The sequence below is a fragment of the Nestor notabilis genome, unplaced genomic scaffold (genome assembly GCF_000696875.1).
Source record: "Nestor notabilis isolate BGI_N333 unplaced genomic scaffold, ASM69687v1 scaffold30982, whole genome shotgun sequence".
Taxonomy (NCBI): domain Eukaryota; kingdom Metazoa; phylum Chordata; class Aves; order Psittaciformes; family Psittacidae; genus Nestor; species Nestor notabilis.
The window spans coordinates 19518-44068 of NW_009917531.1; the positions used below are offsets into that span (position 1 = coordinate 19518).

The 24551-nt window shown below is 41.6% G+C and overlaps 1 protein-coding gene across 1 annotated transcript; it reads left to right on the forward strand.

Moving 5' to 3' along the window:
- Nucleotides 1–15443: 15443 nt before the first annotated feature.
- On the forward strand, nucleotides 15444–16538 carry HTR1E (5-hydroxytryptamine (serotonin) receptor 1E, G protein-coupled). The gene has a single exon (XM_010009278.1). It carries the CDS (start codon nucleotides 15444–15446, stop codon nucleotides 16536–16538), a length of 1095 nt encoding a protein of 364 aa, XP_010007580.1.
- Nucleotides 16539–24551: the final 8013 nt, after the last annotated feature.

Genomic DNA, 24551 nt, shown 5'->3' on the forward strand with positions numbered 1-24551 from the left:
CACTCAGTCAGGATCCTTAGAGCAGTCATTCACCTCAGTGATGTTGTGTTGCGAAGTGTTTCTGCTTATTAATAGGCACCAAAAGACATTTTTCTCTACTGCCTCCGACACCTGCATATACAACTTAGTGGTGGTTTGGACATCCTCAGAAATGACATTAGAGTGCTGGACTCGCAAGACCCAGCTATTACCCTAGCCTGAAGATGTTTATGCCCAGACTCACAGACAGACATGTTCTTTATCAGTTACCAGAAAACATGCCTAGCCCAAGCCATCTTAAGCCTTCTGTTTGAAGATACCAAATGCAGACCACTCAGTTATAAAGGTGGCAGAGGCAAGTAAACTGGTATGAGGGAAAATCACCTTTTGGCTACCAGGCCCTGTATTTCCTGCAAAAGGTTCTCTTTGCACTACTGTCTGATTATTAATTTGGGAAATAAATTCACACATGCATCCTGGGGATCCAGTTTTTCTATCCCTGCAGTTAAAACTGTCATCAAAAAGGATTTCTGCCTGGGGACAAATATTTCTATTTATTTCCTAAGCTGTTCCTTTGGATCTATTCTGTTTTGGTGATTTCTGAATTATAAATGCCTCATCTTGACTGGTAATATGTCAGCCCAGAAATAAACTCACGTAGTGGTGGCACAGAATCACAGCAGCTCCTTTTCTTACCCCAAGTTCTGCTATGTTGTGTTGCTACAATTGCTACAATGTCCTAGAGACTCCACTGTGTGAAGAAAGAATATTTACTTTGCACAAGTTTTGGCAGAGTAAAAATTGCTCAGTCTGATAGCTAGATCTTCAGGACCACCCCATACAGAAATGACCTCTCTGTCCAGTTAATGTCACTCAGATTGGTATATGCTTGCTTTGAAGATAGAGAAGAAGTGTTGGCTAGTGAGCAATGTCCACATTTAATGGAGCTGGAGGGGTGTCAGAACTGGCAGCCTGTCCAAAAAGGATTAGTATTGTTACCTGGGTAAACACTACCTGTAATCTCTTGAGCAATGCTGGTCTGGGAATCAGCTCCGAATCTAATGGGATCTGGAAAGGGAGATAGCAGGTTTTCCCACATGGGACAAGGAAGCCTTAAATGCCACGTGAACACTGAGACCTTACGAACAGCCCTTGCTGGGGCAAACAGGGGTTATGAAATGTCAGCTTCTTTCGTTTTGTGAGTCAACACAGTCGTGGTGTTCATGATTAGAAATCAAATCCTCAAACTGTTGAGAATCTTCATATCCTCAGACTTCCAGTAAGTTTTGAGGATAACATACTAGTTGTAGAATTTCAGGGTAATTAAACCTACACACATTTTTAGTCCGTGCATGACTTAGAGAATGTATGCTGTTTGAATTGTATAGAACTGATGAATTTTGAAACATTTTGCTTTGCTGTATTCCCCTCTGATCTCATGGTAATTTCTACCCAAGCCTGTATCTACCCAAGCTCCTTGAAGGAGATGTCTGGAAAAGCAAATGAGACAGACACTCTCAATCTTCTACCCCCTCATCGTCTCCTTCAGTTTCTGAGGCAGGGTAAATCAAGGTTTTGTTTGTGCTGATGATTAAAGTACTCTGATTTATTCCAAAAATTAATATAGTTCTTAATGAGTAAAATATATTTGAAGTGCACACAGTAGGTGTGAAATACATCTTGCCTTTAGAACCAGTCTTTACCACAGAGACAGGCACCTGGAGTGAGTGGGGAGTAGGGGGAGTACTAGTTGATTTCATGGTGATTTTAAGTGACCCTTTCGTTGTTAGCATAATATTAATATCTCTTATTTGTTATGAGTATTAAGTGCTGCAGCAAAACACAACTAAGAGCAGGACAAATGTTCACATAAGCATTTTTCTGGTTAGTAAAAGGGTATGATGTTCTAGTCATCATAGGATGTTACTAGTGTGAACCAGTCTTCTGTATCAAGTATAACCTTTACTGCAAAAAGGGACATATAGTATATAGCTGAAAAGCATATGACTTCCATTAGGATTCTGTTGAGAATTAGAGCTAAATACTGTCCTTTCTCCAACATCCACACCAACGCCTGTTGTATTAATATACATTACTTCCAGCAGAGTTTGAGTCATCATATTTTATTACACCTGATAGAAGATAGCTCAATCTTTCCAGTGGAAGAACTTTTGTAATTACTCAATATTTATGTTGTATTTGTGGGTTAATTATATTGTGCTTTTGGGTTTTGACAGCTAATTACCACTAATTCATGTAATGATGTGTCTGAAATGCTTGATACTCAATTATTTTTATAATGATATATTTTGCTTATCTTGTATTTACTTAGTAATTGCTCTAGACATGTAGTTACAGTGTCAGTTATGGGAGCTTTGGTGCAACTAAAAGTCTGCAAAAGCAGAGGTATGGTTTAGTTATCCCAGACAATGGACAAAATTAAACATTTTAGCTTAGGTTGTGTGTATAGTAACAGTTTCAGAGAAAAAGTATGCCTTCATATGAAAGCTACAACTAGAACTAGTTATTGCTAAGGCCCTGAAGAATGTAACTGCAGTATCACAACAGTGGCACAACATGGGTAGCCAAAACTTGTCTGTATGTGCTGTTAGCTGAGTGAGTATTTAGCATTGATCTGTTGGTTCCCATGACTTCCAATATAAACAGCAAAGCTCCAGAAATAAAAGCAGTATTTCTCTTTTTCTTGTGATTTTTTCAGGCACTATTGACCAAGTTTAGCTTGAGATTTTATTCAGATCAAGCCCCAAGCCCCACGAGCATTTGCCTTAAGGCTGCGATGGTTGCATGAGTACAGTCTAAGTACAAGCTCATGCTACCATAAATGTGCTGCAGCATCCTTGGACCTTCCTCCTGTGTGGCAAACTCAGGGTGCATCAGGCCTCTGTGGAGGTCAGAGCTTAGCCACTCTAGTATCTGAATGTCTCTTCATCAGTGCAATTTTCACTCAAGACTCATGCAAGAAGTGTTTTCTCATTCTAAACAGGAGTCTGTCCTTGACCTTTAGGGTGTAGTACACCATGTGGGCTGTCAGTAATTCATTTTTCCTACACTTGCAAGCAGGCACACTGGCCAGATGGGAATCCCACGCTTGCAGTCCTCAGCAGCAGTCTCATGTCACCAGCCCAGTGCTTTTCACCAAAATGAGACATTTTTCAACATGAGTAAGGACCTGCAGCACCTTCTGCTACAATGAAACAATTTGTTCAGTCATACAAGATTTTCCCTTCAAAGCAAGTCTGGAGCCATTGTGTGAGTCATCTGTTTTATTTCATCAGCAAGAAATTGGGCATATATTCACTAAGGCTTAATCTGAAATCTTTTGCTCACAGTGGAAATATTTCCATTGATTTCAAAGGATCTCACATCAAGCTTCAAGGACTATTAAAGTTTTAGTCTGTCAGATTTGTTCATCTGGGGTCTTTATGAATTGCAGAGCAGTTGTGTACAGAACCAAGTCATGTGGAGATTAAATAAACCCCATTGACATCCGTCTCCTGACACAGAATAGCAGCAAGAAACAAATATTGACTTGAAAAACAATGCATGTTTTTCAACTGGGGAGAAAGTGGTATTTAGCCTGTATAAAGTGATAGTCTCCATATAAATACAAATAGCACCATTTCCTCAGAGCTAAATCAGTGATATTCATCAGTAAATATTTGTGTGTCTTTGACATGTCTCTAAGCAGCAAGATGAGAAATTGAGATGGAAAATGTATTTGCAGGTGAGAATTCAGTGGAGATTTTTCTTACAGTTTTTCTCAATACATTTGGGAGACCTTGAAAAGCAGATGCTTCTTTTTCTAGTTAGTGGTTTAAATGCAAAACAACAGAACTGTAACAGACCGCAGTGTAACAGGTTCCTGACAGTAGTTTCCTGACCCTGGTACTCATGCTGTGCTACATTGTAGGGCTCCAAGCCTGAAAACACTCCTCAGAAAGAAAACCTGAAGTAGCTAGTTTAGGAGCTTCATACTCATATTCAGAAAGGATTTATGCATCCAGGAGCTGATGTTCACTGTCTTTCTGTTAGAATTAAGGATTTTATGGACCAGGGTTTCTTTTTGGAGGGAGCTAAGTGAGCTAAGAATCTTTAATAAAGTAGCACCTGTGTAACGAGCTTTTTCCTCTGTATGAGGAACAACAGCACTGATCGTCAATATGATGAATGAGTGCACAGGCTTAGACTCTTTGGGAGGCAGGAGAAAATTGAGGGTATGACTGATGACAACAGAGGTCTTTAAAACCACAGGTGACACAGGAAGGGTGGCTGGGCAATAACTATTCACCATAGGGAATGAGTATTCCCTACAAGTTGCAGTCTTAGAAACATATTTAGGTTCCCTTTAGGCCATAAAACAATAAAGTAGGATTTCAGTCATGTGCCTAGAGACAGGCCCAGTTCATCGGCAGGTTACAGTACTGCTGAATTTCTAGTGCCAACTCAGCATTCAGGCATCAGGTGCTGCAGGACAAATCAATCCCATTGTCTTTACACTGTCTCCCACTCACAAAATGCATTTACCCCCCTGAGGTGTTAATAAGTGAGGAATTGGACTGCGCCTCCTGCAGGGCCTGTGTGCGGTAGTGGAGGGTTAGGGTTCAGCTCAAAGAGTGTAAAAATAAGGGTTGCCAACTGGGGAGAAAACCCAACTGTTTCTTCAGCAGCTTTTTCTAATTATATTAGACATAGTCCTTTTATTCTCCAGGGGAATTTTTAAGATGTTCCAATGAGGTGCTTAGTAGCTGGCAAATGAAACAGATTTCTCTATAATGAAGGATTAAAAAAACCACTTTTCCCACATAGGATTTTTTCTCCAGCAGAATAGTCTTTATTTACAACAATTTCACAAGTTCTGCATGATTTCTGATCCAAAAGGACCATGGGAGGAATTACAACAATGCAGTTTTGTTTCTAGTTACAAAGCAGACAAAACATTGTATTAGTCCAAAGGATACTAGCCTTCAAAATAGCTCATATTATTTTAAATTTACCATTCCTGAAGCTCTACGGACAGTTCTTCCATTCTCCACATAACTGCAACCTCTGGGGAAGTCAAGAATTAAAGAAAAATAAATAAATAAAAGTACACATAAATCATAGAATCATAGAATAGTTAATCAAAATGAGTTTTGAATAATGGAGTTTCTTTTCATAATGCCATTCAAAAATGGAAACAAAGGTTTCTTACTTGGACAGATTAAACTGTTAGTGATAAGGGAGCACTTAAGGCAGCATTTGTCCTTGGATCTATTTTTTGAAGCAAGAAAACCTTTTTCACGAGATAATAGAGCAAACTACTCTCCTTCCAAGTCCTCCAGCACCTTATTGTGTCATTCTCTATTTCTTCAAACACCAAGATGCTGTCTATGCTACTCCCAGCTAAGAAATGTGGATCTCTTCAGTGCCAGTCTTCAAGTCTTATGATAGCATGGCCTCTACGGTTAGAATTGCCAGCTACTTTTTTGGAAGGCAAATGTGGCTGTAGTTTATTTTGCTTTGGGACAATGCTGCCGGGACATGTTACAGATGGATCTGCATCTTAGCTGCTGCCTGGCTAACTGAGCAATGTGTCTGCACCAGGGATGGACTTGCCTGCTCAGGACCATCCACATGCCACTGGAAGAGCAAACATCATTGAGAGGCTTCACTTTACAGTTAAACCTTACTAACCAGCTTCACGAATATCTGTCCCTGAGCCACCCATCAGTCAAGCATCATCCCAAGCACTGTTCCTCTAGGGAGAGCTGTAAGTGCTAAAAATGACACATTCCGCTGCCCTCCCCCTTACGAATTACGTGGATCGGGATTGCAGAGCTTGGCTGCCTATGTCTGATACAGTATCTCATTATCCAAGCTGTCCTCCCACCTGTATTTTATCTTATTGCAGGTCTTAGTCATACAATCAATGAATAAATAGTCTGAATGGAAGTTTGAGCAGTGGGAGGAAGGATTATGGAGGGCCCCACAGATCCGCCAATACTCAGCATCTGCGCTCTTGTCTTGTGCCTGTGAGTGCACCTTGCTGAACCATTCAGTAAAACAATAGGGAAGCACAGAGCAAAACCAGCAGCACAAAACCTGCAGGAAAATGTCTTCCCTTGGGACAGCCCCCTGTTCCACAACAAGAGATTTGGGTCTGTCTCCAGACCTTTGAAGTTTATGTTTTCCTCAAGCAGGTTTTGTGTTTGTCATCTTTAAAAATCCATGGCAGGAACCAGTGCCATGGTCGACCCTATGAAATGACACAGGCTGAAAAAATTAAAAGCTTTAAAAATTTAGTTAAAAACACAGGGGAGGGAATGTGTGTCTTTTAAAGATGCATGTACGAAGACTGGTAAAACAGATAAATGCAGGGGAAAGGTTTTCCATAGTGGTGAAAAACATTTAGTAATATGAAGTAAGGCAGTCCTAATCACAAGTTTTGTAAAAGAAATAAAATTAATTGGAGAACCTCTGTATGTTAAAGTAACCATTAAACATGAAGCTTGCAAGTGTCAGCAACCTGTGCAGACCATGTTTTTCTTCCCAGATGAGAGGTTAAGTGTGTAGGTTACATGTCTCCTGGGTCTGCCTATCTACTAAATTAGGAAGCCACCAGGGATTAAGAGCCCCTCCTTTGCACTGAGACAAGATCCACTGATAAACACAGCTCTTGTGCAGTCACAGCTGCTGCAGGGCAATCCAACAAGCTTGCCTGCCTCTGTTAACATAGATGTCACACAGATCAGGGAAGAGCATGTCAGCTAGCTGTAACCAGGTTAACTCATATAACAAGGCTGTTCAGCTGCAGGGACTGGGAGCTCCATGGCTGAGAATTTACCCTGCTTCTTGGCTGGGCGAATTAACCCATTCAGCACTACATGCTAATGTAGCATGATGTTTCTGGTACCCAAGCTAGCTCGTTTTGGCATGTATATGAATGCAGTGTGCAAAACATATGGACATCTTTTTTCTTTTCTGCACTGTCAGGCACAGACTTATAGTGGAAAAAGGTTTCTTTCTCCATAACTCATCTCTGGAGAAAGAGGAGGCACAGGGAGAAGGTCTTCCTGGCACAACTTGGTGGGAAAGCAGAACTTAAATATTTTGACATTGCAGGGTTGTACAACTGATTGCTGTAAATTCTGCCCCCAAAATGTTGCAAGATCCAGCTACTCGTGTCTCTTGGCTCCCGGGTATGGGAAAATACATCCTATGGTGTTCATAGGTTAAACATCTCAGGATTTAAGGTAAGCATGAAAAGGGGAAACTGAAGTGAACTGCAAGGAATGATCATAGACTCATGGAATAGTTAGGGTTGGGAAGGACCTTAAGATCATCTAGTTCCAACCCCCCTGCCATGAGCAGGGACACCACACACTAAACTATGTCGCCAATGATCTGAACATTGCCTGGGTATTTTGTGTAGTAGAAAACAAAAAGGACTTTTTGAATGTACAGTGCTAAGAGTCTAAAGTGTTATGAGAAGTGATTATGAGTTTTAGTTATTTCTTCATTTAATAGTCTCTTTAAAGCAAATTATTATAAATTTAGAGGATTATTTATTACAAATTATTACAACTGGAGTAGGCAGCTGCTCTACTTGTTTCTGAGAAATCTGAGTATTTTACCAGCCCAGAGAATTTTATTTATGTCTGACTAAAGACAGAATGAAATCTGCATTGAGTCCTAGTGTGTATCAGATCGCAGCTCAGAAGCATCTTATGAGCTTTCACTGCCTAAAATTTACTAATTTTTTTTATTGAAAGTAGATAAAAATGAGTAATCATCTGTGAATAATAATTATATCACTGCTTGTGGGAGGAAGTATAGTTTGAAGAGCATCACTAATTATTGTTTCTCATTTGCATGTGCCAAGATCTACACCAGAAAATCTTACCTCTGAAGAGTGGTCCTGGGTGGGTTTCTTTAAAAGCAGATTTGCCAAAGTGCCATCTTGTGGTCTTCCACTGACTCCAGGTTGGATTGATTCAGGCCCAGGTTTGCAGCAGTTAGGCATAAGGGTGCGCTTTCAAATGAGTACACCACAGCAAAAGCCATCCTGGAGATTCTTAAATGAGTTTAAAATGGGTGTACGTCAATTTGGCGTAAGAAGGTGCCTTACCAGTTGAAAATAAATCAATAAGCCCACCCTAAAGTGTTCAGCTGACAGTGTACAGTTTCCTGTAACTGGAATTTTGGGTTAGAGTGTAATTGTTTTCAAATATGATATTTAGTATTGCCAACATAACAGAAGTGGATGGGAAGAATCCATAGGAAGCTGCATACATGTAGCAAACTGCATCACTCCATAGCTTTTGTTGGAGAAGAGTGCAGCCAGGAATTTCAGCAATGAATAAAGAAATTTCTCCCATTTTGAGGATGTAAAGGCTGGGAGCTGGGGCATACTGAGGGAGACAAGTCTTAGCCCTGGCCTCACCTTGAGCCAGAGCCTCTCTTGTCCCTCCAGAGAGAAGGTATTGATGGGAGGCTGAAAGCACCATGGCTTTTTGGGAAGCAACACCTCCCCTCTCATCAATTTTGCCCCAGGCTTCTAATTGGGAAGGAGATCCTCCAGGCTGTCAGTGTCCACTGGGAAGAGATGTTAAGCCACCCTAACAAGCAGGCGGAGATAAGCTTTCCAGTGATGAGAGTTAAAATATTATGGACGTGCTGGCGGTTGTCCTAAGCTCTTCAACAAAAAAGCAACAAAACAGCAGATCCAGGGGCAGTAATAACAGTGCTAAAGCACCTCTTCACAGCTTGCTGTTTTGGAAACCCCACAGAGAGCATTTAGTTTTCAATGGCAGTATGCGTAGCCACTGGATTAAGTGCACACACACAAAACAGGCCTGCATGAGCACTTGTTTTCGCTCTTGCACAGGCAAGAGAACACAGTCACACCTCTGACCTGAGGAGGTGATGGGTAGCTACCAAAGCCATCAGGTCTGGTGCAGGCATCAATGCAGCAGCACCAGGGTGCTGAAGCCCTCTGTTCCCTGGGTCCCCATGCCAGGTCTGCCATAGGGAAAAGCACTTGTCCCCCCATTTCTCTCAACCATGGTGGTAGGTTTGACTCGTGTGCTCTAGTCTGAACAACAGGTTGAGTTATTTATTGCCCTGCTTTCAGCTGTGGGTGAGCAATGCATACCCCTTTTATACTTGTTATCCCTTCTCCCACTTCTCATCCCCTCTTTTCATGAGCCTTGACCCTCCCTTTCTCCATCCCAGTCTCCTGCCAGATAGACAACCCTGCCTGATTTACCTCCTCCCCATCAGTCCCAGTGTTGCAACATCCTTACCCAAATCTGGTATTTCTGATATGGTTATGATGTCAAGCTCAGCTTTACATGCAATTCCTGATGTGGTGACCGAGGTGCTGTGGGTCTTACAAGGCTGTGTCCAAAAAGTCCCCAGCACTCCCCTTCCACTTACCTGTGAATTTTGGCCCTTCCTCACATAACTCCATGTCAATCACCTGCAAAACCCAGCCATCCCTTAGGCACCCTCTGTGACTTTCGTCAGGTGCCTGAGCTGGTATCTGTCACATCCAGTGATTTCTCACGTCATGCCCAGCAGTGTGCCCTGTGCTATTCACTCAGCCCATCCTCCAGCGAGGACCAAGTGAGGGTCTCCCTGCAGCCCTAGCAATCTTCATTAGACAAATGCACTGGAGAATATGCTGCAGGTCATTATATCCTTAATTACAACGTACTGTGCTCTAGCTATTTAGGTCGAGGTGAGTACACGTATTAGTGTTAGTTGGATACAAATACACAAACAGCTATGCTTAGTGCTGAGTTTCTCTGTCTCTTCATCATGCTGCTCGGTTCACTGGTGTACACAAGCAAAATCTAACTTGACGGTAAAACTCATAGCTCAGTTCATACAAACTTCATAGTAAAATTCATTTTTGGCCTCATTCAGTCTATGTAGAAAAAGGTTGCATCCCGAAATCTGAGCCCCCATCATGCAGCTAGGAATTTCTCAAAGACAAGTTCTTGTGAAATTTCAGATCTAACATAAAAATAGCCTTTTCATTTATTGCCCTACCCCAGTTTATGCTGTTGTAAGGCAACCTTGACCCACCTTCTGATAGTTTGCTTTCATTTCGCCCACAACACATCTGGCATCAAAATCTCATGCTGTGAGTGTGAATATGAGCTGCCTGGTGACAGCATGATTTTATTTAGTTGACAATCCTACCACATATTAGTGTGATTCTGACCATCTCCACTTTCTCAACTTCTAGGTACCACCTTTCCCAATATGACTGTTACAAACAGCATCAGTGCCTGTATAAATTGCAGCCAATTAAAACTGCTGCCATAACGTGGCCCCTGCAGCAATGAGATGCTCAGAAACTCGAAGCAACATCAGCATGCCAGAATACAATACAAAGTATTTGGAAACCTATACTCTTCAGTTAAACTCAGCTCTGCAAGTTGGCTATCAAGAAGCCGTTAAGTCCAAGCAGATGGGCTGACTTTACAAAAGCAGGATGGTCTAGAAAGTTGCAAGATCTTGCAAACTAAGTTTGAAGTGGAAAGCTTGAATTTCAGTGCTTTCTATATGAACTTGGAAGAAACAACCTGTTTGAGATAACAAGGATAAGTATTACAAGTTTAGCATCTTTCCATAGTTTGAAATATTAACATTATTCATAAATATGCTAAGTCATATTTTCCATAAGCTAACCATCTGTCTCACAAAGCATCACACAGATTCTTGCCCTTCACAGCTATGATCATGGAGGTACTGAAAGTGAAAAGCACTCAGACCAATTCAGCGTTTAACAAAGCCAAATCAATTTATTGCTGTCAAGGGTACAAAGATGTGTCATTTGCACTGTGCCATAAGTACTTAGAGGAAACGTAAAACTGTGGATGTAAGGGAACCAACCTGCTCTGCTCAAACACGTGTGTAATTCCAGTTCCCCTTGTTCTCTCCAAGTGATGTTATTCCATTCTTATGAAATGGTGAGAAGTTCAGTGGTCAAGGAGTGGAAGTCAGCCCATCAGAAATTCAGAGTGTTCTGCTACACAGTGGTCCTCTGCTAAGAAGGTGGAGGTATTTTCTGGCAGGAGCAGACATGGACATTGCCATCTCACAGCTTAAAGCTGTCCAGTTGCTTTTAAGGAATAATTAATCATCCTCTTCCTTCTTTCCTCTTCCCAGGCAGCACTCAATGCCATTACTGATCATCAGCTAATATGAAACGTGATTGATTCCCATTTGGAGGAACCCAGATGAGTTTCTTCTACCAAGTGTGTGTAAAATTCACTCTGTATGAAATGACTGACAGTCTAAAGGGGTACAGCTGCAAAACATAAACATAGAAGTGCTTTTAGCCAGAATACTTTAAATAACTATGTTATTAATGTCCCTTTCAAGAAGTCACTCTTAAAACCACAATCAATTACTATAGTGATTGTAGTACTATATAAAGCAATATACCCAAGAGACAGAGATACTAGAAACCAGCTATCATTAACTAGAGATAGTAAAATTCTCCTTGTTAACATACATGGCTTTTTCTGTGGATCCTTTATAGCTAGTCTCTCTACATATGTTTATCATAAATGACCTAACACTTAGACTATAAATTTTCCAATATCATGTGTTCACAAGACCAAATCTTAGAGCCCCTGTGCCCCTTCCCCAGTGTCCCACGATGAGTACCTGTCCCAGTCACACCAGCCCTACCTTTTATGCAGCCTCAGGTGGTGCCCTGGACAGACCAGAAAATGAGCGTGAAGTATACAAAGCAATGTCAATTCCCCAAGCTAATCCTAAACTAAGTGGCGGGAACCGCTTACACTGGGATTATCCTAGCAGGCTTTGCCTTCCTGAATCACAGCCTGGCTTCTTTTGTTCAGTTTTGGACTACATGGTCCTTGTGTCTGCTCTGGGACTGCGAGGTACCACCAAAGACAGTAAACAAACAAACAAAATACAAGGTCTACAAAATACATGATCACAAACACACCTGCATTTTTAAAGACTGAATTATAAGCCTCATTTAAATTCTGCCCTGTATTAATAAGCAAGGTCAATCACTAGCATCTTCTAGTAAATCACTTCCCATCTCTTTTCCGGGCCAAAACACTCCATATGGGTGCCTTCTAATTCAAAAGCAGAGACAAAAGCTGGACAAGGGAAGACAGTGAGGGACAGGCTGGGGCACAGGCACTATGGAAGGCTGGGCAAGAGCCCGGGCCAAGCCGCTGGAGGTAACATCTAAGATGGCAACAGCAGGTTACAGGAGCCTCAGGCTGCTCTGGCATGGGAGGTGAGCTGGGAGGCAAAAAGTGAGGGCTAAGGGACTGCATGTGCTCTGGGAGGCAGGAGTTGGGATTAGATCATAAAGGAACAAGGGTGGCTTGGAAGGGGGAGCAGCAAGGGGAAACAGGAGGAGAAAAGAAACACAATGACTACAGTCAATGTTACTAATTAATGTTATAATGCCAGTGTGAGTCCTCGTAATGTGGGAAAGGGATGACAAGAGGCCCAGACTTAAGCTGCAGACGAAGCCTTCAGCCCAGTATCTTCAAACTTGTCATCATTTAAATACACTTCCTTAATAATGTTTGTTAAATACAGTTCTTGTATGTGGTATTTATATTGTCTGAATTGCTAAGGGCTCATTTCCTAAAGGGGGCACGGGAATTAAATCTGAGTTATCTCCCCAGTGATGGGTTTCAACATGAAGCAATGGGCTTGCCTGGTCTGAGGTACCCGCAGGCTGGTGTTCTGCAGGGATGATGCTTTGTTTTTATTTTTCCCATCTTCAATTATTGCAGTGGTTTTTCCAAGGAAATAAATGTTGGCCCTGCTGAGCAGTGTGCAGACTCCCCTGTGTGATCAGCAGTATCCCTTGTCCTGATGGAAACCTGGTGCTTGGGTGTGGTTGTGATGGGGTTTGTTTAAAGATGAGTTCGTTGAGAAAAGGGGGAGTTTCTTTTTCAGAATATCCTTGCGGTGCAGTGAGTGGGTAGAGCTCAGAAAGGATTTCCCTGTGGCTACGTCGGTATGAAAGGCTACTTGGGGAGAGAACTGCAATGATTCAGTTCCTACTGGATTAAAGATACATACAGGCAGTGCTCAGCAGAGTGCAGTGGGGGAGACATACCTGGGCCATGAAACTTCAGGGCTCTCAGAAAAGTGAAGGACAGATAGAAAAAAATGCCGCTTACATCAAGAAGCAGCAAGAGCTCTTGTGTGCATGGACCGGATCAGCAAGTGGTTGTGGAGAACACATGAATCCCACGGTGCCTTCCAGTATCTTTGAGTGTGTTTGTGGACCAGAGGGCTAAGGAAAGCAATATAGACTGCAATTGCTTCTGGTCTGTGCTCCAGGATTGCAGAGAGGTAGAGAAAGCCTTTTCGCTTTATTCTCTGGTCAAAGAATCAGACATAATAAGGGTGCAAACTAATGAAACCAAGATCTGGCTTGGCACAGAGGACTCTCGTCAGCAATTTGGGAAGAAGGTTTGAGCTGAAGTTTTGGCTTTAGGCTTAAACAACCAAATTGACATTTCCAATGCAGTAACAACCTGAAGACTGCTGGATGAATTTCCATCTGACTTGTCCAGTCTATTCTTAATAAACAGTCCTCATATTTTCTCCAAGGCTATTCATACTTTAAAGCAGTGTCTGAAGAGTGGAGTCAGCTGTGCGGGAGGCTTCTGCTGTGCCTCGGGTAGAATTGAAAACTCATGTTTTGCTAACCCAGAGTCTACAATGATACAGATCTCCTTTCCTAGGGTCTATCCACAAAACACAGTTTTATTCTAAAGTTTATATTTTGGTTGTTCCCTATTTGTCTCATTCAGGAGACAGCACTCCAATTTCTGAATGAGAGCATATGTACCCAGAGCTAAGTAGCTGACTAGCTTTAAGATCATAACTCCTCATTCAAAATTTAAATTCTTCATTAGCTTGTATGTGCAAACTCTCACCAGAGCCTAATCTAAGTCCCACTGGTGTGAGAATGGCTCAAATTTAGCCATCTAAAAATCTGTCATGCATTCTAAATTCTACTGTGGAGGAGCCACTTGTAGTCAAAATAGAGAAAGATCAGCATTTCCAGGATGTGATTCACACCATCTGCCTGAAAGACTTGTGTCTTGAGAGGGGACAAGTGTATTTCTGGCAGCTGCTATCTCATTCCCCTGCCTGTTGAGGGAGCCTGCACAGCTAGCCTAGAGGACTCCTTACTCTTCAAAAAATGAAGCCAGGGGAAGGAATCATTCTGTTCATTTTAATGGAAAAGGATTCAGGCTTTCAGTTTTCTACATCCTTTGTGCCAAAATAAATTACAAATGAGTAAACAAGGACCCAAAGGGTATCCCAAGTGGCATCTGACAGACTGCTGTCTCTGGCTTAAGTCAGCATTTGGGATGTATGGAAAAGACATATGAATTCCTGACACAAAATTAAACCTTTTTTTAATATTTTTTTTTCTTTTTGTACCTTGCAGTATACTGGACTGCCTGACAGGGAGCACAATTTGATAGAAAGCTCAAAGCAAAGGCAAAAGCTTTTTGTCTGTCTCCCCTAAAGACACACACAGTGGGAAATGTGAAATGTCGGGAATAATTAGACAAAACTATATAAGCTCCTAGCAACACTGATGTGCTGTGTAAAACTAAACGTTTGCCATAAAGCTTTAAACATTGTTTGAAAGATGCATGTTAAAGGTAACCTGAGTAATTTTTAAGTACTGTTTCCAAGATGTTAATCTAGACATGGATACGAAAAAGCAGAATAGAAAACTATGAAATGCTGGCATGCCTTCGCTGAGATTAGTGCTCTTTCTTTTTTCCAAAGATGATATATAGATGTAATCAAGCCCTCTCATATAGCAATCAAAATGAAAAGGCAGATTTCCTCAGCTCTTCATCTGCTGAAGCCTATTTAACAAGCAGGAAAAGGAGTAGCTCCTAGTATCAGTAATTCACAGAGATCATAGAAATGATTGTTGGAAGGGATCTCTGGAGGTCACTTAAGTGCAACCTCCTACTTGAAGGGAGATATCCAAAACCAAAGGAGAAATAACCAGAGCAGTAGGAAACCTGGCCTAAAGTGCTCTTTGGAGAAGAAAAAGAAATTAACTATGAATTGTGGAGAAAAAAAGGGGAGAAAAGGCAGCAGAGGAGAAGGAAACACCAAAATTTTTATTTGAAATGGTAATTCTAAAAGCGTATGACTTTTTGGCAAAAGGTGGGATTTTTCTAGGTTCACTAACAGATGTGTTTTTGTCTTCTTAGGAAAACAATGATCAGAAGGAAACCTGGAATCTTTTTGCTGCTTTGTTGAATATGGGATTATAAAATAATAGTTTTAAAAAACTGCATCTGAGGCATCTCTGTCTCTCTTCCAAATGGGTGACTTCTGAACCTGGAACTCTTCATTACCTGAAGCAGCAACTTCTTTCACTGTGCATCCTGGAGGGGAAAATGAATTTCACAAATTGCACCACTGAAGCCAACGTGGCTGCGAAGCCAAAAACAGTAACTGAAAAGATGCTCATTACCCTGACCTTGGCCACAATCACAACCTTGACTATGCTGCTGAATTCTGCTGTAATTGCAGCAATCTCCACAACCAAGAAGCTCCACCAACCGGCAAATTATTTAATATGTTCACTAGCTGTGACTGATCTCCTTGTTGCTGTTCTTGTCATGCCCTTGAGCATCACTTACATAATGATAGATAAATGGACTTTGGGATACTTCATCTGTGAGATCTGGCTTAGCGTCGACATGACCTGTTGCACATGTTCAATCCTTCATCTGTGTGTCATTGCTCTGGACAGGTACTGGGCAATCACAGATGCTATCGAATATGCCAGGAAAAGAACGCCAAAGAGGGCTGGGCTGATGATAGTCACCGTGTGGACTATCTCCATTTTCATCTCAATGCCCCCTTTGTTTTGGAGAAATCACCACAGCATCAGTATTCCCAGCGAGTGTCGCATTAAGCACGACCATGTCGTCTACACTATTTATTCCACATTTGGGGCATTTTACATCCCCTTGACTTTGATCCTGATCCTGTACTACAGAATTTACCATGCTGCAAAGAGCCTTTACCAAAAGCGGGGTTCAAGCCGCCACCTCAGCAACAGGAGCACCGACAGCCAAAACTCCTTTGCCAGCTGCAAGCTCACACAGACATTCTGTGTCTCGGACTTCTCCACATCTGACCCAACCACGGAGTTTGATAAAATCAATGCATCTGTGAGGATCCCTCCTTTTGAGAATGACTTGGACCTGCCTGGTGACCGGCAGCAGATCTCCACGACACGGGAACGAAAGGCTGCTCGCATTCTGGGGCTGATTTTAGGTGCTTTCATTTTGTCCTGGTTGCCCTTTTTCATCAAGGAGCTGCTTGTGGGCCTCCACATTTGCACTGTCTCTCCAGAAGTAGCAGACTTCTTGACCTGGCTTGGATATGTCAACTCCCTTATCAACCCTTTGCTGTACACTAGCTTTAACGAAGATTTCAAGCTGGCCTTTAGAAAGCTCATCAGGTGTCGAGAACATACTTAAAAGTACTGGGAGATGATGATGCTGACATGACTCCTGGCCTTAAGAATGAGCAAAATAATTTGATTCTGCCATCATTTCCCTCGTTAAAGGGGATTTTCATGTTTGCCTATTTGCTTGACTTGTCTTTAGCCTGTAATTCATTCTGCTGGTTTTTACCTTCACGGTAAAAAGTTTGAAATAAATTTATTCTACAAAGGAAAAGATTTTTTAGCAATGAAACAACAAAAAAAGGAAACTATTAGATACTCGTGTTTAAGACGAGTTAAGAGTTTAAGTGTGTACTCAGTGTTTTGAGAAGCAAACAACAGTATTCACTTTTATACTTTTTCCACTTCAGAATGAAATGTCTAAATTGTCATGCACTGTAGAAATATAAAGGCTTATAAACTGAACCCCATAAGTATGTATTCAAAAATTAATAAACACTTCATGGTCAGGACAGCTAAACAACACATCTCTACTGTGGCGTTCTGAGAAAACTGTAACAGCCATTTAGAAGGAAAATAACAACCATTTCCAGGAATTCTTCAGGAATACACTCCCAAAACACAAAGCAAAGTTCAGTTCATTCCAGCTAAAAATGGATTCCATTTTGTACTCCAAAGGAATTACTTAAGTGGCTCTTTTTGTGTAAGATTCCAGATTTATGGTCAAAGTATTGGGCAATTGAGAGGATGCAGCTAGCAAGTATCACACTCGTGAGACCAGCCGCACATCCGACTGGTCACATTTTTGATACCACTAATCATACTTCTTCAGGGCTCAGGCCTTGTGCCTTGGTTAGTTCTGGGATGGTATTATTCACTTTTGCCACAATTTACCTGGACCTTGCAGTGCACAGCAACCCCATGGATTGATTGATCTTACTCCACTGACTTAAACCACTGGATATCTTCTCAGCAGGCCACAAATATATAGAAATTCAGAAATATCATCTAAAACCAAATTATTTTCTGTTTGAAGAGCAGAAAAAAATAGACAAAATAATTTTTTACATAGTAGTCTGCACATCTGCCTTCTCATCATCTTACAATTTGCAATGACATTCTTGTCAGCTTAACCTGTGATCAGGTCCTCTAGCAGGACCTCTTGTTCTGGGAGTCCTTCACAGAGTTACTTTCCTTGTCTTGAGAGACAGACATGACAGAGAGTCCCTTGTATCCTGTCTTCTGTGCTTATGGAATTTAAAATGTCCTGGTTCAGATACTGTGGAAATCAGGATGGGAAGGGGCAATATCAAAGTTGAGAATCTGTTATTGTCCATTAGCAAATCCTGAACTCCATTTAAATACTGATTACTTACCTTGCACCATAATTTTCTTCCCTCTCCATTTTCCTGGACAAACTCTTTTTGAATATACCAATATACCATATAGAAAATACCACATACATCAACCTGACATCCAATAACAGTAAACTATAGCATGGCAGCTCCAAATCCATCAAAACAAATCTTAGAGGTAGAAAAAGTGTTGTAACAGCATTGGAAGCCATCTCTGGAAACTGTTTTGAGAATTTACAAGATGACAGTCATTTTTCTTATCAAGAGTCAAGGAAGTATAAGTAACATGTGAGTAATAAACTGCAGATGGAGCCGAGAAATGACATCCTTATTGGTGAGAGAAAGCGTACAGTTGGAAAGATGCAGAGCTACAAGCTGAGTGTAAATCAAGTCCGAAGGTGACAAAAATGGGACCTAGTGCTTACCCATAGGCAGTAGGATTCTGCTTTAAGGACTCCAAGTTTTCCATGCCTGAGTTTGGAAGGTTGATCTCCAGCTGCCCTTCTGAATCTATTGTCACAGCTGCCTCCTCCAGCTGCCTTTGGCTTCCATACTAGCTCATATTAACATCTAAAAAGAGGGATGGAAAAATCTCAGCCACTGAAACTGTCTTCTAGTGAGGAAGCACAGAGATCCATTATGGTTTTTCCTTTTTGCAACTTGTTGGAGTTGCAAACTGTTGATTGAAGCTGGGGAAGAGTGGCCTGACCCTGCCTATTTATTAAACTTCCAAAGCAGTTCTCTGGAGTACATATGCTATTAGGAAAAAAAAAAAATAGCCGGGAATTAAAATAAAAAGTAGTGTTTGTGAAAATTGCTGCAGAATAATTGGTTTTTTCCTTTCAGCAAGCTCAATAGAAATGGTTAATAAAGAACAAGGATTGTGCACAATTTCCCCAAACAAGGTGACTATAGCAGGGAAGACAGGACACACAGGCAGTTGTTGCTAGAAGAGAGTAATCTTCTAGCTGTCCTTTTGGCAAGATCCCTGATACAAGGGTGCCCAGCTACAGTAATGATCAGGAAGGGAAAAGTAAATGCGCACTGCCGGCATGCAGTGTGCAGTCATGTTTATCATGGAAAAGTAACAGCTCAGTTAATTGTGTCATCTATACTGATGCTCATTTAAATCCAAAAGCATGTCTGAAGGACCAGAAATGGTGAACATGACCTCCACAGCAGCTGTTGTAGGTAGGTAGAAATGTTTCAGAGTCAGGTGTGAAAGCTGTAAAATACAGGAGCTGCATCATAATTTCTACTAATGTCTTTTTTTAGTATCTGATCTCCACTATTACCATTCAGACTACCGATCAGGTTGAAGACAGTATTCAGTTTTAATATTTAGAGGTAATTAACAGGAAAAACCAGATGGATGGCTAATTTTCATGCTTCCCTGTTAAATAAAGACTCACCATTCACTGCCAGCTGACTACTGCTTTTCTAATTAAGTCATTAGCTAAACACAGAGCTATGTTTTCCAACAAATGCCACTAGACTGATAAAGATGTCCTGTACATTTTCTTCATGCTCAAAGTCAGGAACAATTTAAAGGATTTGTTACTTTAAACAACTTAACTTGATCAGAAATTACCTGTCATCTCATGGAAATAAAAACTTCTGCTAGTCTGGCACCACTGCTTGGCAACTACATTTCTTTTTCTGTGTGAAGTATTTGCTGAATTTACAAAGGGTTTGGAGGCATTTCCTAAACTTTAACTTCTTCCATAGCAACTTGCCATTCATACCGATCCTGGACCAAGCCCAGCCACACCACACTCTGCAGTGCTCTTCCCAGCAAGCTGTTAATGGTGTATGCAAGACCTTCAACCTACATCCATCTTCCTTGGCCTCTCTAAAACATCTTTCATCCTCGAAGTCTTATTTTCCCCAATGCTCCCCTTGTATAGTTTCTTCCTACCTTTCTTCCTATATTTCTTCAAAGGTTTTTCCTCCCCAATCCTCCCTCTTTACAACAGGGTTCATACAAACCTGCCTATTCAGCCCCTCATCACTTCTACATATTTTCTGAGTGCTATTTCCTTCTATCTTTACATCCCCAACTCACCATCCTGCCTTTTGGGTTTCTGACTCTCTCTAATCCCTAAATTTACCATGGTCCTATCGCAGTGAGCCTCCACTCTCTCCCCCTGTCTCAGTGCTGTTTTCAGGATTCCCATGACTGTGGGTGTTCGAGTCTGTCAGATTTTATTCTGACATATATGTGTCCAGGCCATATCCAGAAGTTTCTCACTCTGTGTAACCAGCCAGTGCTTTCGACTGAATTTGTATATCTCTAACCCTAAAGTCTGCACCCATCAACCACTTGACTTCCCCAAAAGACACTCAGCTCCTGCTCTTCTCTGCTAACCTCTTCTCCTGTGAAAACCTGAGGTCTCTTCTCTGCAGACTTTGTCTTCACCACCTCCACGCAGTGCAACAACTTTCATGTTGCTTACAGCTGATGGGCTTTCTTCCTTCTCACATCCTCTTCTGACATGACTCCTGAAAGAAAAACAGTCAACACAGGCACTGGAGGAATTATTGTGCATATATTGTCTGTCCTTTTTCTCTGCCTTTCCCACATAAACCACATCATCTCTTGAGGTGAACTATCTCTCTCTAGTGCATACCACATCCTAGACACAGCAAAAAACTATGTTAAGAGCTGCATGTGTCCTGAGCCACTTAGATTTAAAGCTGACAGTTCCCCACCACAATAATGTACTGAGCTGTTTGCAGCACATGAGATTAATTTTGTTCATCTCCCTGAATGGAGATATATGATGAAACTGAACTTTCCAAAAGTTCCTGTTTCATCAAGTTTTTGTAAAAGGCTGTCACTATTCAGACTTTACTGCCATGTACCTGAGCTGTCCAGTTTTCCAAAGCTGTCACTTCTTACTTCTTTGTGCTGCCAGCAGACTCTGTCCTTTGCATGTACCAAGAGGGAACAAAAGAAAAAAAACCCAGAACAACAAAACAACAACAACAAAAAAATCAAAAGCCAAACAAAAAGCCCATACACTCCCAAAGAAAGAAAAACAAAACCACCAAAACTCCCCACAAACAACCAGACAAACATAACAGTGCAACAAAAACACACACACCCCAGAAAGAAAAGTGGCTTTATTTTGGACAAGGTGTTAAAAGAATGAGGGTGTCTTTTCTAAGGACTGTGCTTCCACTCCTCTGTTTTCAACCCTGTTCAGCAAAAAGTAAAGAGCACTGCAGTGTTAAGGGGAAATACAGGCTTCCAGCACAAGTACAGAGGTTGTCCTTGTGCCTGCATATTGTTTAACCATTGCAAGTATCAGTAACAGACAGGCTGGTTTATGTTCATCTTTGACACACCCAAATGACTTGTATGAAGAATTGTCTTAAACTGTTTAAGTGGACACAGTAAATATTGTGATATCTCTTATTGGTTTAGTCAATATGTTACAAGTTGTATTTCATAAGAGTCCCATACAACACATACTCCCTTTGTATATTTGTATATACTCCTTCATTGCTGTTCGTCTCTTGAGGCCAAAAGAATAAATTTTTTTTAAATTATCTGACTTTGGATAAATGCTCATCAGCTGTAAAACTGTTCTTTAACATTCTCTATTTTATGCTATGTACATAATATTGCTGCCACTGCCAGGGGATTTTTACTTTTTCATCAATCCCACGTAGATGATATTATATTATTAAATTACTCCTTCCCACTCAGCCTAAACTAGCCATTTGCTACAATCAAATTAATGTAAACTGGAAATGATCTCCTGCCATGTCTATCAGTCCTGGAGAACAATTTACAAAATTTCTCATGGTTTAATGTGTCGTCCCCCCAGGTATACAATAACTCCACTGCCGTTCACTGATCAATAAGTGTATCCAGGAAGAATTCTCTCCATTTCTGTGAGCACTGAATCATCCCTTAAAGGTAAACTTTTAGTGTTGCTGTTATAAGTAGAAGATGTAACCATGACCGAACTATGGACAAAAAACCCCCCATGTATTAGCAAATCTTATGAACCTCTGTTCAAAGACCTAATGAAGAATGATCTGTTTCAATTTTTTTCCTTCTTAATCATAGAATCATAGATTCACAGAATGGTTAGGGTTGGAAAGGACCTTAAGATCATCTAGTTCTGACACTCATGCTATGGGCAGGGACGCTGCACTCTAGGCCATGTTGCCCAAGGCTCTGTCCACCCTTGCTTTGAATCACTTTTATCTCCTCCTCATCTCACTACTTCCTGGTCTGTGGCTCCTATTCATTATTTTTTTTCCTTCTGTTTCTTTTTTTTCTCTCCTTCCTTTCTTTTGCAGCTTTCCTTAGCACCACAATGGCATCTAGTAACCTGTAGCAAGAAGCAAGGCTACTTCATGCCATGTTGATATATATCACCTAAGCCTCACTCTGCTCTTGATTTTAGGAAATCAGGTTGCAAGTTCTGTTCGATGGCACTGCTCTGCACAGCCTCTGATACTGTTTTATTGCAGTTTTACTCCAAGTCAGATTTCTAATGTGCATCAAGATTCTTCCAAATGAAAGATGCTGCATAATACACCACAATGTCTTCCCATGTGTCACAATTTTTTAAGATTTCTCTTTAATAATATTCTCACTTCTCCTCTCCCATGGGGCTTCTAACAGTAGAAACTACAGTTCCTAGATGCAATAAGCGATGTTGGAAATGCACCCCCCGCACCACTCCACTCCTCCCACTCCCCCCATACTTCACCGTCTTCCAGTTGCTTGCACTGTATTCTTAAAATACATTAGCATATAGATCAGCTCTCTGAAGTTTTCGTGGATTAATTTACTGCATGACAAATTCTGACCCTCATTCCATCTGGTGCAAAATCCCATGTCATTTGGGTACTCAAATCTCCTAAAGCACTATGATGTCCCCCATACTCATTTCATACACCACATGACTACAAATAGGAGACATTTCTATAAGGTCAGGAATTAAGCACTGTCTCCTTGCGCCTACCCTTTATAAAAGACACATCTTTTGTCAATTAAGGCACAAAACGTAACTTCTGGGAAGAGGGAGGACAGAATTCCTATTCCTTTTATTCCTTAAATTGTTGCTTTGCACATAATTTGAAATAACTCAGCTTCTGGCTATCAATTTTAAAGGTGCACTAAGAAGCAAAACACAGAATCATGCGTGCATGCCTCAACTACCTGCAACAAGCAGAGCAGAGTGACCTTCCAGTGGTTTTTACAATAAAATCTTGTTTCTCTCCAAAGGTTTCTGCAACGACCTTTTCAGGGAAATAGAAAGTTCCACACAAATGACTTCCACTTCTGTGATGCCAGTAGAAATAATAATCTCAGCCCTTTACAGGAGGAACAGCCTGCCAAGCTGCTAGGGTGCTGGGATAAGCCTCAGCAAGCTTATTTCCACAATAAATAGAAAATCAGGCTAACATCTCCAGCCTGAGAGGTTTTAAATTGCAGAATTTGATCCCTGAAATCAGGTCTATCAGCTAGAGTTTTACCTTTTTTCATACATATTCCATCACTTTTTAACTTCTGAGTAATAAGGAAATACTTTTAGTTTTGCAATTTCAGGAAAGTGTTTTTTGTGTTATGACTGAACAGTCATTCTGAAGCAGGCAGAAAAAGAAAATAATCCAATTAGGTTACAGAAGTTAACCTAGGATTGTAAAATTAAGCATGGTTGTCTTGGTCTGATGCTTGTATATACACACAAGTTACAGATCATAATCCTTTAATTTTTCACTACAGCAGTTTCACTCTTTACTAACGAGCAGGTTTTTTGTGGTTTTAATTAAGATTGGTAACGGGCTGTACCCCTCCCTATCATGGACGCAGAGCCCATGGGCAGGAAGAGGATTGAGAGCTGGTATTTCATGGGTGGCAGAGGCTGCACCTTGTCTTCCCTTGTGCACTGGGGACATGGTGTCACCACTATCACCTGCCTTCCTCAGACCCCAGTCTACCCCCAGCCAAACTGCTGCTTTGACCGTTGCCCAGGGGACTCAGGACACCTCTGACCAAAATAAAAGTGGGGGTATGAAGGACAGGACCACTGTCTCCCTGGGCTGTGCACTAAGGGGCTGGAGTTGTGTCCCCTAACCCCACTGCACCAGCAGGCAGACGGCAGAGCAGGACAGGCACCCCGACAGGAGGCAATGAACAAGCTGTCTGCATCAGCATCATGCCTTGGGCACCTCTCAGCAAGGCACAACCCCCAAGGCAGCCACTGTCCATCTCCCTGTGGCACGGCCCAGCACACCAAACCTGCTCCGCACCAGGGGCTCCACTCAGACCCGCAGCAGACACCCCCAGGAGAGCAGACCTGCCTGGACTGAACTGTGCTACCATTTCCCTGCTACTTTAACCCAGACTGTACAGCACATTACCTCAAGGGCGGCAACAGCAAGGGCTGAGCTTGGTTGTGCTCGTGTCAGCCCATGCAAAAGCTCGGGCCACGGTGTCTTCACCAGCAGAACCACAGTTGATGCAGAAGGGACAAATAAGCCCGTGTTACAGCGATGCCTTTGCTTTGCTCAGCTGACCTGCTTTCTGCCTCCAAACTCCTCTTTGTACTGCAGGAAGGCACATATAGCCGGGGCAATAACAGACCAGCTCGGGGGTAAAACAGCCACACTAGGGTCAGTTTCTGAACCTCCCTGTTCCCTAAAGCAGACTAACAAGTCCTGAAATCCCAGAGCAAAACGTTAGCAATCGGGAAAGCCAATAA

Bases quoted from the DNA above. Each gene is read 5' to 3' on its own strand.
- HTR1E (XM_010009278.1), top strand. From the start codon at position 15,444: ATGAATTTCACAAATTGCACCACTGAAGCCAACGTGGCTGCGAAGCCA.